This window comes from Orycteropus afer, unplaced genomic scaffold, assembly GCF_000298275.1.
Source record: "Orycteropus afer afer isolate SDZICR_OR568_19922 unplaced genomic scaffold, OryAfe1.0 scaffold00068, whole genome shotgun sequence".
NCBI lineage: Eukaryota > Metazoa > Chordata > Mammalia > Tubulidentata > Orycteropodidae > Orycteropus > Orycteropus afer.
The window spans coordinates 1,491,827-1,507,498 of record NW_006921655.1 but is presented as its reverse complement, the minus strand read 5'-3'; the positions used below and the strand labels follow the sequence as shown (position 1 = coordinate 1,507,498).

The 15,672-nt window shown below is 43.4% G+C and overlaps 2 protein-coding genes across 2 annotated transcripts; one reads left to right on the top strand and one right to left on the bottom strand.

Annotated features, from left to right (window-relative positions):
* Positions 1-235: 235 nt before the first annotated feature.
* Positions 236-6,892, bottom strand: CCDC32 (coiled-coil domain containing 32). The gene is made up of 3 exons (XM_007940445.2): positions 6,649-6,892; positions 3,638-3,794; positions 236-374 (listed from the first exon to the last, which is right to left on the bottom strand). The coding sequence occupies exons 1-3, from the start codon at positions 6,890-6,892 to the stop codon at positions 236-238; spliced, it is 540 nt and encodes a 179-aa protein (XP_007938636.1).
* Positions 6,893-11,701: 4,809 nt separating this feature from the next.
* Positions 11,702-15,343, top strand: RPUSD2 (RNA pseudouridine synthase domain containing 2). The gene is made up of 3 exons (XM_007940508.2): positions 11,702-12,277; positions 13,667-13,963; positions 14,609-15,343. The coding sequence occupies exons 1-3, from the start codon at positions 11,702-11,704 to the stop codon at positions 15,341-15,343; spliced, it is 1,608 nt and encodes a 535-aa protein (XP_007938699.2).
* The last annotated feature ends 329 nt before the right edge of the window (positions 15,344-15,672 follow it).

The window sequence follows — 15,672 nt, the reverse complement described above, 5'->3', positions numbered from 1 at the left end:
AAGCTGTGAGGCACAGAGGAAAGCAGTTCTTTGATCCAGCATGCACTGGGTCAGTCACTTCATCCAAGACAGTCACACATGCCAGCCTCAAGCATGTCCTCAGGGGCATGCAGCTGTTTGCTCTGTGGAGAGAAGTTTGGGCTTTTTCCCTCCCCAGATTCTCCTGGTTGCTGAAGCCAAGCTCGCCACCATTCCCTGCGGGCCCAAGACAGCTGCTCCACTGTGTGCATGTAATTTACTGTTCCGCTGCTGCTGGCTCGTCCCCGGCCTCTGGCTTCTCAACCTGTGACTCTGGAGGAATCAGATACTGCACCTCTTCTGTGCTGATGGCTACTTTATCTGGCTGGAGCCACCTCTTGAAATGTTCCAAGGTGCTACAAAAGAGCAGGAGAAAAGGGTGGCTGCATCAGACCCCACTGATTAATTACTTAATGATTAACTCAGTTACTCAAATACTATCTACCCACCCACCACCAATTTCTTCCTGCAATTGTTTCTCTGTGAACATGGGGAGAACAGCGATAGTCCTCTGACAGCTGTGCATACTGGCAGCTCTGCGGCATAATTTACCCCCTACTGGGCACTTGGGCTATAAGCAGCACCAGGCGCCCTTCAGATACAGAGCCTCACAAGGCTTGACTATAACAGCTGAAAAGCTAATGCCTCAGTCCTATCTTTTTTCCCCTCAAAACTAGAGAGGAAAGAAATTGTCGAGGGGAGGAAACACTAAAAAAAATACCAAATTATTGTTGTTGTTGTTGTTATATACCGTCAAGTCGGACCTGACTCATTGCAAACCCTCCTTGGGTTTCTGAGGCAGTATCACTACGGATGTAGATTGCCCAACCTTCCTTCCGAGGAGTGGCTGGTGGGTTTGAACTTCCAGCCTTCTGGTTAGCAGTCAAGTGCCTTAGGCACTACGCTACCAGAGCTCCCCCACCAAATCATTAGTGAGGCAGAAACCTGAACATCTTTAAAACTCTTATACCTGAAGCAGGCTGGGGCTCAATTATACTTTTAGCACTAACTTGCACTGTCTGAATTTTTTTTTTTCTTGTGGGTTTTTTGTTTGTTTGCTTGTTTCATCCTATACCAAGTCTCCAAGATAGAAACACCTGAGCAGCAAATGTTCCCTACAAGGGAATGACTCCCTTTATGTCCGGATCTGTGGGGAGAAGGCAAGTGTGATTGTCAGGCTCAGGTCTCCCTCCCGCCTTCCTTAAGTACCTAGGGTCCTCCACTCTAAGGTGATTAGACATTCTATGCTTGTCAGTCTTAAGTCAAGACATAAAGCCAAAGCCAACAGAGATTTTTCGACACCAGTCATTGTTTTGGGGGGATTATGTGCTGGACAGCTGGATTGCTCAGTCCACTCTTCTTGCCAAAAGCATACAATGAAGGAAATCACCAGATCACCAACGTAGCCTTCAAATATATGGAGACCCACACACTCCCAACACAAAGGGGTCTTTGTTTAAAATGCAAACTTTGAAGTTTGAAAACAAACGCAGATATACTGTTTCCTGATGCTTGCTCTGAACAATGATACAAACAAGCATTTCCACAGATGCAGGCTAAAGAAAACAATCCAAACACAGAGGGCAGTGAGGGCAGCCCACTAACACTAATGCCCACAGCTCAGGGGAATCAGGTATGACAAGAACATTTCACCTAGCACACCTTTCACAGACTCGATAATATTACTTCTTTGGAAAAAGTGTCACAAGGTATTGGTAAATACATAGAAACATTAACCTGAGTCTTGGTGTCGATCTTATTTCAGACAAGAAGAATTCCTACTTGAGAATTATGCAGGAGAAACTTTGATCCTTTCTTCTCAAAACTAGAGAGGAGGGTAATATGCAAGGGGAAAGAGAATGTAAGTAAATACTAAATTATTAGTGAGTCAGGAATCTGTGCAGCTTCAAATCTCCTATGCCTGGGGCAGTGTGAGGTTCAGTTAGGTTGAGTCTTTAGATATAAAAAAAAGAGCAAATTTTATACAATCTTTTGAACTCTCAGAAGGTGGTTGCCTGATCTTTGATCTTATACTGCCTTCTGAAGGCTCTTGGGGATGCTGACCCAGTATGTAAGATAATGTAAATGAAAGTACTTTGCAAATTAAAAATTAAAATGCAACTATGAAGTTTCCTTCAAACATTGTCCATGACTTCTGCAGTAGCATCTTCATCTGAGCTGTTTTTGTCAGATGCCAGTGAGTCCGTTCCAACTCACAACGACCCCATGTACAACAGAACAAAATGATGTCTGGTCCTGCAACACCCTCACAATTGTTGCTATGTTTGAGGCCACTGACACCATGGGACTAGCAAAATCAATGTTAATGCAGTGAAACCTGTGAGAGTTGGAACTCGATGGGAATGGCTTGTTTTTCTGGGTCTCACCAGCTTTCCACCTTTGATAGGGTGTAGTCACTTTCCTATCACTCTCTATTTTAATGGAAAATACTTGAGTTTTCCTTCTCTGACAAGTTTCCACCTTACACAAGTTCCAGCTTTTGCACATTTTACTGTATGTTTCAAACTTAGGCTACGTCATATTACTCCAAGGCTTTTTGTTAAAATTCAGATTCTTACCTCCTCCACACCAGCTTTTTATTTTGAATAATTTCTTACTGACCTCTAAAATTCTGTTAAGAATAATGTTAATAATAGCTAACACTTATATAATGCTTACTTGTGCCAGACACTGTTCTAAGCACTTTATACATAGTAACTCATTTAAGCCTCACATCTTATAAAGTAAGAGCTAGTATCCCCATTTTACAAAGAAGGAAATGAGGCACAGAGAAGCTACTTGCCCAAGAACACACAACAGTAAGTGGCAGAACCACTTTCCTGAGTATTGAAGCACCTCCTGCTCATTGTAGAATGCCCTCTCCACTTTTCTGTATCCTAGCCACCTGCAAGTACTACTCAAGTCCTGCCTCCTTCCCTGGCATGAACACCAGAGCCCATGGGGAACTCAATGGCCTCATAATTCCTAAAGCCCTTTCTGTCACTGCTACTTATCTGGCTCTTCACTTATGCTGCCTTGTATAATTAGGTATATCTATATCTAACTAGACACACACACACGTACATATCTTAACTAGTTCTGAGGGCAAAAAAAAAAAGGGTCTAAAACGTCCTTACATTCTCCCCTCTCCAATGGCACCAAGCACAATGGTATCCCACAATATATGCGTAATAAAGCTAATCATTTATTCTATATATATTTTCTGAAGGGGTACAATATGATTGAAGCTCTGTAAAGCAATGGAGATTTGAGGTAAGACCACACTGTTCCAGTTATTGATTGATTTCGACTTTCTGAACTGAATTATGTACTTAAAAATGAAGACAATGGTTCATCCTCAACACTATTCACTCTATGACCAAGATATAGCCCAGAGTAGTACCATTTTGGCAAAAATACCCAATTCTCCAAAATCTGCTGCTGAGCTGCGAGCAAATAACATAGCAACCTCACAAAGGATGGTTTCTGAGTTTTAGAGAAGAGCTGATGTTTCTATCAACTGATATCAGGATGTCACTGTCCTTGGATTCTTTAGAGAAGAGAAATGTCCCCTCAGTGAAACAGACTGTCACCTGGAACTGGATTGGGAATCAATTACCTCTCATCAGAATCAAGTCCATCCACAAAGAACTCTGACACTAACTTCTCTTGGAGGAACCGATCCCAGCATTCCTTCTTGGCCTGGGATAGGGTTCGAAGCATGTCCTTGGAGGTCACTTCCTGATTTAAACCTTTGATTCTTCTCAGTTTCTTTTCTAAAGAGAGAAGTAGAACTTAATAGGGAAAGCAAATAGGAAACAAAATTTCAATCTAAGATGCAAAATGCCAACTTAAAATTTTCTCATTGATGAAGCATATCCACTTTCTCCGCAAAAGAGCTCATTTTAAAATGGGGATATATAGACGGGAACATTTTTCTTTTTCCTTCACAATGTTTCCACCCTATAGTGTATCAAATAAATGTTTAACCCCAGAAAAGGGAAAAGCCATAGGTTCTCATAAATAAATCACTGGCATGTTTTCTTTGAAATCACAGAAGCCCAGCAGGTATCTCCCTAAGGAATGCTTGTTTTCCCTGGCTTGACATGTGTATACTATCATCTTTTTCCAATTCCTTGAAAATAGTCTCTCTGAGGAGTAAATGATTTTTCTTTTTGTTACAGTGATATGAAGTAGTTCCCAAACCTTACGAGAAAGAACCAGAGAAAATGATGAGAGATCTAGTGGCTTATTAGACACTAAAACTGACTTGATGATAACGCAATAATAAGAGACCTTTAAGATTTCTATGTGTGATTAAATTCTTGATTAAAGAAAAAGAATCTCCTAACACTTTTTTTTTTTTTTTAAGTTGTTCAACTTCTGGCCAGGATGGTGGAGCCTAATAAAAACAAATGTCTTGCAATTCCTGTGAGAGTGGTCCATATGGCTTCCTGGTGATAGATGTTTAATTACTCTTTGCATTTTAAGTATTATGGACTGGAGAATACAAGTCCATAATACATAATACTTCTGAAGAACATAAGAAAGGGTTTCACCATTTACCTTTTGCTTTAATTTAGTCTTGCCCTCAACTATAATTCACAAGTAAATGATGGCTTTTTTTTGGGGGGGGGGGGGGGGGAGGCTGGACATCAAAGCCTAGAATCAAAAGAAACTGTTTTCATTTCGAACAAGCCACATGAGCTAGCATGCACTGATCAAAACAATAAACACCTTTTGTTGCTATAAGTTACCACCAGGAGCTCACTCATGTAAAAAAATCTATAGTTGATAAATATTTGAGGAGTTTTATTTTCTCCTTGAGGATGTGAAAAGGGTTATGCATGCCTCCATTTAAATGGCTTAGTTCTTAGCTATTGCCCTTACCAGTAAATTCTCTTTGAAACAGATTTATTTGGCAATACAAATAATCTTCCTGCTTTCTGGCCTCAGTTGTCAAGGCAGAAAGTACTCTGGGCTGGAAAAGGTCTTCCCCTCTCTGAGTGTATTGAGTCTCTGATGAACTCTGATATAAGTAGAGCAGGTAGAAATAGGAGCCATAACACATGCCACACCTGCCTGCCACTGTCTTCTATTCCCTGGTATAGGCAACAGAATTGCCTCTTATTTTTCTCAGAGGAGATTTTAATCATTGTAACTGATTTTAGAAAGGAGAAATAGAGTTTTAACCTTCAGAACTAGTCTTCACCAGTCAAAAACTATCTTCACAAAAGTTTTCTATAACCCCTGGGTACATAGCACCAACAAGCTAAAAGATATGGTTCTTCAGCTTTCTCAGAGTATTGCTTTTTCTCCTTATCATTAACAGATGCTCTGGCTACCACAAAACAGAATTTTCAAGGAGTGGGCATAGCTGCAAGCATTACTCGTACATCCTATCTTTGGTGTCTTCATATTACATCCTCAAATTTCACATTATACCTTCACCTTTTCGGTTATTCATCATTCTACCTGTATTTTTTTTGCTATCTTTTTTCTCCAGTACATCATTAACAACATTCCACACTGTTTTCCAAGACATTTCTTAGCAATCATGGAAGCTCTCTTGACTTCTTTCTGTCCTTCCTCAAAAACTCCTTGTTCTTAAATTGCCGTTACTTCTGCAAATAATTATTCCCAGGTTTGGTTACCCCCTGCCCTCTTTGGTTTTCTTCATTGTTCTTTGCTCTGGATGAGGAGAGACCAATTGTTGCATCTAGATGGCCACTTGCAAGCTTTTAAGACCCTAGTCACTACTCACCAAATCCAGGTTTGGTTTTGTGACACTCCCTGGGTCACTTAGATAGGTTCATGGATATTCAACAATAAAAGGATTTTTTTTCCAAATAACAGCTAACAAGAATTGGTCATCACTGTCCTAGTCTGACATGTCTCTTTCCCCAAGCATAGGACAATCTGAATATCTTTCTTGTATCTGGAGTCCCTCTAAATGCTTAAACTTAAGGCCACAGGAAAGAGCTCTGAAGATGTGTTCAGGAAATATTAAATAAATAAAATGGCTAACAAAGAGGCAAGATGAATTTTATTTTAACATGCTCCTAATTCAAACAATCTATTTCACATCAATCTCTTTCAAACTGTAGCAGCAGAAATTCATTGTAGCTCTAAGGGTATAACATTTTCTTTCAGGATGGCATAAGGTCTGACACTTTTGAGTTATCTGAATAAATAAATGGGCCACCAGTAGTAGGCAAGAAGGTTCTATAAAACACAAAGAAAGAAAGTAGAATTTAGATAAAACAGTCAGAGGCAAGAGATGACCGTCTGTTTTAAGGAATGTGCAATGAAAGAGTAGCTTCTTCTCGACAACCTAATTTGAAACACCCCCTAAAATTACATCTGAAAATATATGTGGCCAGGACAAAAATATTAAGAATAGAAAACCAGGCTTGATGTAACAGAATGTCATCATGCTTCCCTATAACCACCAATTTCTGATTAAAAAAAAAAAAGCCACCTAACTTACCTAAAAAAACTTGTGCCATTGAGTTGATTCCAACTCTCAGTGACCCTACAGGACAGAATAGAACTGCCTTATAGGGTTTCCAAGGCTGAACATCTTTACAGATGTAGACTGTCATATCTTTCTCTAGCAATCTAACTTACCTAGAGATGCTAAATATACTTCTGAATCCCGCAAGGGGGCCCAAGGCTGTGGAGATGGCTGGACAGCAAAGTCTGCTGCCTCCCTCTGGCCTTCGCCTGCAGGATAAGAATCCACAAAGGAGTCTGAGAAAGCGTTGTTGGCACCATCCTCCTGGTCAGGATTTGGCAGACAGGAACAGATTTCAGCCCAGAGATCCCGGCCAGATCTAGTGGCTGTAGAGTCAATGCTCTCAAACATTTTCATTAGGGATCTGAGTTCAAAAACAGAAGCTAACGTCAGCAAAGACTAGCTTTAAAGGTACAGTGTAAGTATGGGGTATTCAGATATTTATTTGCTTACCCCTTGAAGAAAGGTAATTGGCTCTTAAGTTTCTTTTTACACAATAGATTCATATGTTACAGATAAAAAGATGACCAAAGGGGAGTTTGGCTCCTCTTCTGGCTCTGAAATCATTTTTATAATGAAATCTGTCTTTAAAAACAGAATTTCTAGGACATTTCCAGTATGGACAAGTCTGCACTTTTCTCCAAAGATTTCCAGAATGCAACTGCTTTGTTCTCAACCAATTAAATTCTCTGTCTTCAACAGGGTACAGACTAAACGTCTGGAACAGTTCCTAACACATGAGGATAGTACAAGTGCTGCTTGGTAACAAGTGTGTTAGAGAAAACTGTCATCAGGCAACAGCCCATATGCTCATCACATACAGAAATTGGGCTACATGTCCTATGCTCTTGTTTTAATAGAAACACTGAAAATGAGCATTTTCACCATTTACAGATCAAGAAACTGAGGCTCAGAGGAGTACCTTGCCCAAGGCCCATTACTGGTACATAATAAATCCTTGGACGGAAATCAGACCTGTGCTACTCCAAAACCCATGCTTTTACCCAACAGAACTGTGTGAGTGGAAAATATAATGAAACCTTCCCAAGCATCTATACACACAGCCTAGGGGTTTTTATAACTATGTAGGCTTACGGGATGGGTTGACATCTTCTTTCAGAAGAGATCTTTAGAATCAGGAAAGCTGCCTGAGGCAAGGTCTGAATAATTCCAGGGGAGTTCAGCCAGCTGCAAGGGCCCGGAAGTAAAAGAGACTTGTCACCTCAGCCTTGGGTGAACTTAGCTAGGGGTCAAAACGAGCTCCCACCCTCTTCTTGAAGTCATTTGAATATATCCAAATCACAAGTGGACTCGCACCTCCTTTCCCCCCACGCAGACGTCCGGAACCGCGCAAAGAACCCAAGCGCCCGGACACCGGGCCTTAGTCATTCCGGCATCATGGTCTGGCCAGGAGGTATGAGGCCCTGAAACCTCTCCGAGGGCCGGGCTGTAGTGGAGAATACAAGTCGGCAGACACCGGGGCCCCTCCTCACCTACCAAAATCGCGGGTTTGCCAGCAGCCCGCAAACACCAGCCTCAGCTCTGTCGTTGGCAGAAGGAACGCAACGGGGAGGGGTGGAGTCTCAGAGTGACGGATCCCGAGAGTCTTCCAATCACCGTCCGAATCGGCGATGATTGTCCGTGGATTGGCCGAAAGGAACTGAGCTCGGTGAGGAAGTGAGGAGCTGAGAACTGAGACAGCGGTGGGCGGGGCTATTGTTGCCGGGAAACGGTGTAGTCACGGGGCGGAGTCCCTTCCCTCTGAGGTTGGGCTAGTACCAACAATATCGCTGGGTTACGTTCATACCGGTAAGGACCCCAACACCTCCCTGCTGGAATAAGGAAAACTTTGACATTTCTTGGTCCCCTAAACTTTAGTTTATCTGCTCGGCAATTCTCTGGGCTGGTGTTTGTCTCCGAAAATTTCACCCTGTCGCTACCCAAGTTACTTAAGCGCCTTGGATGGGTAAAGAAGCTACTTCTGTCCCACTCTCTCAGAAGACCCAAGTTCTTGGAGTTAGGAAATTTTCTCTCAGTCGTTGGTCAACATAAGGAGCCCTGGTGGCACAGCGGTTAAGCACTATGGTTAAGCTCCTAATTGAAAGATTAGTATTTGAACCAGCCAGTGGTTCTGCAGGACAAGACCTGGCAATCTGCTCCTGTAAAGATCACAGTCTAGAAAACTCCGTGGGGCAATTCTACTCTGTCACATGGTGTGGACAGATGGCACCTAAACAACAATAACAACAACATTGGTTATCAAGCTCCTGCTAGGTTCTACACATTGTTTTAAGCAGGAATTCAAGACAAATAGACTTGATGTTGACTGTGTGACAGTCAACATTTGATTGTGGGGATCACAACAAAATATGGAAAACATTGTGAAGAATGGAAATTCCAGAACAATTAACCGTGTTCATTCAGAATCTGTACCTAAGACAAAAGGCAGTCCTTGTAACAGAACAAGGGGATACTTCGTGACTTAAAATTGGAAAAGCTGTGCAAGGCAGGCAGTGGCTCCACGGTAAGTAACTCATGTAACAGCAGAGTTATAGAGGACATGATGGAAGTGTGGGCAGACTACATAAAGGAGTGGTCATGGGAGATGTGAGTCAGAAAGGCTTTTTAAAAGGAAATGAACTTTAATATCCCTCAGAGGATATCACCACATTCACTGAGACTCAGACACTTCCCCTTGCCCCCAACTTCCAAGGCAGGTTACCACCACAGAGACATGTGATGAAATGCATCAAAAAAAAAAAAAAAAAAAAAAAAAACCTCACTACCCTTGAGTGGGATCTGACTCATAGCAACCCCTCCTTGCATTTCCGAGGCAGTATCACTACAGAAGTAGATTGCCCAACCTTCCTTCCAAGTGGCTGGTGGGTTTGAACCGCCAGCCTTCTCGTTGGCAGTCAAATGCCTTAGGCACTAAGCCACTAGAGGTCCTGATATATAGATATAGATATATAGATATGTAAAAATCACACTGCCATTGAAGGAAAGTATATATACTCAACCAGTCTAGTCCTTCATTGAGATCATGACTTTCTGGCATCTGTATCTCCACAGCCAAGCAGTGTCTGGTAATGTTCAAAAAAATGTATGGTGTATCAATGTTTGTAGTAGGAACCTCATAGCCAGGGTCTATGCTGAACTAGAGCTAAACCTTGTGACTCATCCTCCTGTCCGTTCTTCATGCTGTAACCAGGGTGATCCTTTTGGAATGGAATGGAGATCAGATCACACACACACACACACACACACACACACACTTTCCCATTGCTATTAGAATACTTAAAGTCTTACCACAGTTAATCAACTAGAGGTCTTAGTTCAAACAACATACCTCATTATAGCTCTGAATCTCAGACTCGTACATCCAATTGCCTAAGCAACTCTCCACTTAGTTGCCTAATACACATTTTGAACTTACTATATTCAAAACCCACCTCCTGATCTTATGTTCCAAACCTGTTACACTCATCAGTCATCCCCATTTCAGTTAATCAAACTCTAAAAACCAAATTCACTGCCGTTCAGTTGGATCCAACTCATAGCAACCCCTCCTTGGGTTTCGAGGCAGTATTACTAAGGAAGTAGATTGCCCAATCTTCCTTCGGAGGAGTGGCTGGTGGGTTTGAACCCCCAGCCTTCTGGTTAGCAGTCTAGTGCCTTCGGCACTGTTCTGGTTACCTAGTACCGCTCTGACAAGAAATATACCACAAATGGGATAGCCTTAGTAAACAATAGTTTATTCTTATAATTTGGAGGCTTTGAGTCCAAGTTCAAAGTGCCAGGCTCTAGGGGCTGGGTGAAAGCCCCTCAACGTCGGGGTCCAGCTCTGCCTCCAGCTCCTGGTCCACTGAAGCTAGATGCGTTTCTTCACTCAAGACAGCAGCTGGCTGCTGAGGCTGAGAAGCCCCAAGGCTAACAAGTAAAAAGGCACAGTCCCGATGTAATCAAACCACACGGCAGGCCATTAACTTAAGTCCATTGTTAAGTCCCAAGGTCGGCACAGCATAGCAGGCTGCTGAGCAATGACACGGCTACATGCAGGGTCCAAGCATGCCATAGGCTGGAGACCATTCCCAAAGGCTTCTCCTTAAATACAAGAAGCAGACCACATCCCAAAGGCAGCTACCCAGCTGCTTGTGGTAGATCCCACCATGGAGCTGATTGCCAGTCTCCTCATGAGGATTAACTACCACCAGCTGCCCAGCCACTCAGTCAGGCCCAGCCAAGGTGACACAAAAACATAACTACCACAGGTACTATGCCACCAGAGCTCCTCTTCAGTTAATAGACACTCCATACTCTAGTCGCTCAGGCCAAAAACAGTGGAGTCAGCCTTGCAGGCTTTCTTTCTTTCTTCCCTGTGTCAGATGCCTGTTCTCAGAGGCCTTGGCTTACCTTGGTTTGGAACTTTTTTCCAGCCTGTTCTCCAGTCTTCTTGTGAACTCTGTGAGGTACTAATATCCGTTCAGTAATTCTCTCTCTGATGAAGTTAAACAAAGTTGGTTTCAGTATTTTTCCTTTATGATCCCTGACAAGTACATCTTCTGGTCTACGTAACAGTTTTCATCTTAGGATAGGAGCATATAGGAGGTAAACAGGAGGTCTCTAATCCTTCTCATGCTGTCAGGAGGAAGGGTATGTGTGACAATATAGCTTCTGGTTTTTTTTTTTTTTTAAATATATATAACAGTTTTACTGAAATATACTTTATATACCATAATATTTACCCTTTTTAAAGCATACAGTCAGTGTTTTTTAGTATATTCACAGAGTTGTGCAATCTTCACTCTAGTGTTTTCTTTTCAATAAATTTCCTTTCAAGAAATTCTCCAGATCCAAGAGATTTTGAGGATACCTTTATGGGATCTACAGGATCAACTCTTGCTACGGTTTTTACAGAGCAATCCCAAGGATTTCCTTTATGAAATAAGGTCTAATCTTACATAAATAGATCTCTGCATACTAATTTCCGGGGAGGAGAACATTTGCTTAAGACTGTCAGAAAAGGAAAGGATGAACTTTTGGTAATTCACGCCTACAGCTTCTCAACACAACTCACAGTTCCAGTCTCAGCGCTGAGCCCCATTGATTGGCTGGAGGCAAGTGACGTCTTCATATCGCGACCCAGGAGCGGTGACAGAGCAGGTTATGTGGCTGGTTGAGTGCCAGCCGCTGCCTTTTCTTTTGCATAGGTGCTTTGCGCTTCGTCGTCTCTGGTTTACCAGGACTTGGAGTTGTTGTAAGGGCCCCATGGCAGAAACACTCACGATTGGGGCCGAAGTAGAGGATGGGCTGAAGGCTCCAGCTCAGCAGAACGGAGATGCGGGGAGCCCGGAGGCGGCGGGCCCTGGAGTAGAACCCGCCCTGGGGAGTGAAGAGCAAGTCCTGGCAGCAGTTCCAGGCCCAGGAAAAAGAAAAAAGCGGCGAGGGGCGACTGGGGAGCGTATCGTGCCGCCCCCAAAGAAACGGAGGGCTGGGGTGAGCTTTGGCGACGAGCACTTTGCAGAGACCAGCTATTACTTTGAGGGTGGCCTGCGCAAGGTGCGTCCCTATTACTTCGACTTCCGGACGTACTGCAAAGGCCGATGGGTGGGCCACAGTTTGCTGCACGTCTTCAGCACCGAGTTTCGAGCCCAGCCTCTGGCCTACTACGAAGCTGCGGTCCGGGCCGGGCGCCTGCACCTCAACGAGGAGCGGGTCCAGGACCTCGGCATCGTGCTCAAGGTGGAGTCCTGATCCGGGTTGGTTTGGAGCGGAGAAGAAACGGGGATATGTTTTTTTTCTGGGCTTATTAGGGCATCGGTACTGAAGTAAAACCCTGGGAATTATGAAGTAGCCTCGTTTTCACTTGGAACACTCTTGGCAAAAACAGCCTCTCTGCGTCAAAACCCCAGTGCATTTTCCGCTTCCATCAAGGTGGCCTTCCTTCTTTCCAAGGAAGAGCAGTCATTGTTCCCCGTTGAAATTCTCATAGCTCCTTTTATGCACTGTCTTGTGGTACCGGTACTGCTCACTTTCTACCTTGCATTGTAAAGATCTCCATACAAATAATGATAATTCACTGCCGTGGAGTCGGATCCTCCTTGGGTTTCCGAGGAGGTATCACTACGGAAGTATATAGTGGCTACCATTTATGTCTCCTCACCTTGTGCTAGGCAAAGAGTTAAGCATAAAGAGTTATGTACGTTAAACATGAACTCATTTCATTCTAATGACAACCTTGTGGAGTAGGTATTGCACCCCATTTTGTCTGGAAGGTAACAAGGTCAAAGAGATAGTGACACCTCCAAAGCCTATGTTCTTATAATTATTACTCAACCTACTGTAGAGCCTGGTATGTAATAGAATTGTGAGGTGTCAGGGATAATGACTAGAATGGTCAAGCCCAGTGTTTTGGTCTTCCCTTTTTTATTTTAAATTTTATCACATCTAAGATATACTTGTCAGTAATACTGGCTCACTATGGATGTGAGGAGAAACAAGCAGATTTCAGAATATGAGGAATGGATGGTTTGAATCTCCTTTCCCACCGCAGTTTTGAGAACACAGGTTGCTCTAACCCTCAAGTTTTACAGATAAGGAAACGGAGGCCTAAAAGACTTGTCTCGGGCATTCAGTGAGCTTGTGACAAATCGAGGTCTAGAGTCCAGATTGGTGGATTTATGGCTCTGTTTTCATTGTTCAAGGTCACAATAAGTGGTGATTTATGGAGTTTTTTTCTTTTTTTAAAATTTGACTTTTAAAATTTTATTTTATTGTAGAGAATATAGAAATCTAAAAAAATCCATAATTCTATCACCCAGAGATATCACCATTAATATTCTTATCACCAGAACTCTTTTCAATGCCTGCTATCTGTCTGTATGTCTGTCTATATTTTTACAAAGTGAGATCACACTACACACATGGCTTTTTCTGCTTAAGGATGTACTGTGAACATTGTTTCATGTCAAGAAGTGTATCTCTGTGACATCATTTAGCTGCATGGTGTTCCATCCACCTCTTCGTGTATACTTTTAACGTTTGAGCCAGGAATGGGGGAAGCTGGGTGTGATGCTGTGTGAATCCAAGCTGCTGGCTCTGGGACTGACTGATTGCCTGTGTCTTTGGCAGGACAATGACTTCTTGCGGAACACAGTGCACAGGCATGAGCCACCAGTCACAGCAGAGCCTGTTCGCGTACTAGCCGAGAACGAAGATGTGGTAGTTGTGGACAAGCCTTCCTCCATTCCTGTCCACCCCTGTGGCCGCTTTCGACATAATACAGTGATCTTCATCCTTGGCAAAGAGCACCAACTCAAAGGGCTACACCCATTGCATCGGCTCGACCGACTTACCTCAGGGGTGCTCATGTTTGCCAAGACTGCTGCTGTCTCTGAGAGAATTCATGAGCAGGTTCGGGACCGGCAGGTGAGCCAAGCTCTTCTACTATAGCCTTCTTCCTGTGCTCACAAATGCTGTGTCAAAAGGACATCTCTGAGTTCTAGAAGTGGGTGCAGAAGGTCAATACCTAAAGTGCCAAAGACAGGTTAATTATCTACTATGTTTCAAAAGATCTTTAGAAATGGTATACACTGCCTCTCTTAGTAGTTTGGAGAAAGTAAAAGTTCTAAAATGCTGACAGACTGAGCAAGGTTTGTAAGATTGTGGGGAGAACCTGGTTAGTAAAGAAATTCTGGGTGAAGTTCAAGAGGCTGAGGTAGGAGAATTTAATAGCAGTGATTGAGGTCTTAAGGCTCATAATTCAGAATCTGGATTGTAATATATTCATTGAATTTTTATTGTCTACCAGTCTTGGTGCCAAGCACATATGAGACTAACTTACTCAATACTTACTAGAGCCCTGTGAGATAAATCCTTTTCTAACTTCACATTTTCTAGATGAGTGAATGCAATTTCAAGAGGTTAAATAATGATCGTACAATGGGCAAATGGTAGTGCTGGGTTTGAATCCTCTTCTTTCTGACACTGGTGCATTCCTAATCACTCTTCAGAGAGCTGGGCTCCAGGAGTTTAGACTTTATACTAACTTTCTCCCTATTCCTTCCTGTGCAGTTGGAGAAGGAGTATGTGTGTCGAGTGGAGGGAGAATTCCCCACCAAGAAAGTGACCTGCAAAGAACCCATCCTCGTGGTGTCTTACAAGGTTGGGGTGTGTCGTGTGGATCCCCGGGGCAAGCCCTGTGAGACGGTGTTTCAGAGGCTGAGCTACAATGGCCACTCCAGTGTGGTACGGTGTCATCCACTCACAGGCCGCACACACCAGATCCGAGTCCATCTCCAGTTCCTGGGCCACCCCATCCTCAATGATCCTATCTATAACTCAGATGCGTGGGGCTCCTCCCGTGGCCGAGGTGGCCACATTCCCAAGACAGATGAGGAACTGCTACGGGACCTGGTAGCAGAACATCAAACCAAACAGAGACTGGATGTACTGGAGCTCTGTGAGGGCGACCTGTCCTCAGGACTCATAGATTCGTCAGTCCCCACCTCAGAGCTGGGCAAGGACAGCCTGGAAGAATTGGCTACAGCTGCTCAGAAGATGGATAGAGCACTTGAGGTGACCCCTCAAGATCTGGACACACTGGCCTTGGCAACAGGGAACACAGCTGAAGCAGATGTTGTGAATCAGGAGACAGACCCCCTCTGTGCAGAGTGCCGGTTGGTGCGGCAGGACCCCTTGCCCCAGGACCTGGTGATGTTCCTACATGCCCTGCGCTATAAAGGGCCAGACTTTGAGTACTTTTCACCCATGCCTGCCTGGGCACTGGATGACTGGCAAGAAGACTGAGAATTATGGTCAATGAAAAGATGGCTTCTTGGGTTGGGGCAGAGATGGGCCACAGAGGCAGGGGCTGACTCCATAGGCTGGTACTCAGGGTCACTGCAGGAGGGAGGTTGGGCCCTAAAGAGACTTGCTTATACTAGTTACCTCCTTCCTTCCTTCTAGCTAGAGTTTGGGGACTTTTTTGGTTTGTAAATACATTCCTCTTTTTAATAACTCGTGTCTGGTTTTCTTGCTTGTTCTTTTTTTCTTTTTAATTGCAATAAAATTCATATGGCAAAAATTAATCATTTTAAAACATACAAGTCAGTGGCATATAGTACATTCACAGTGTC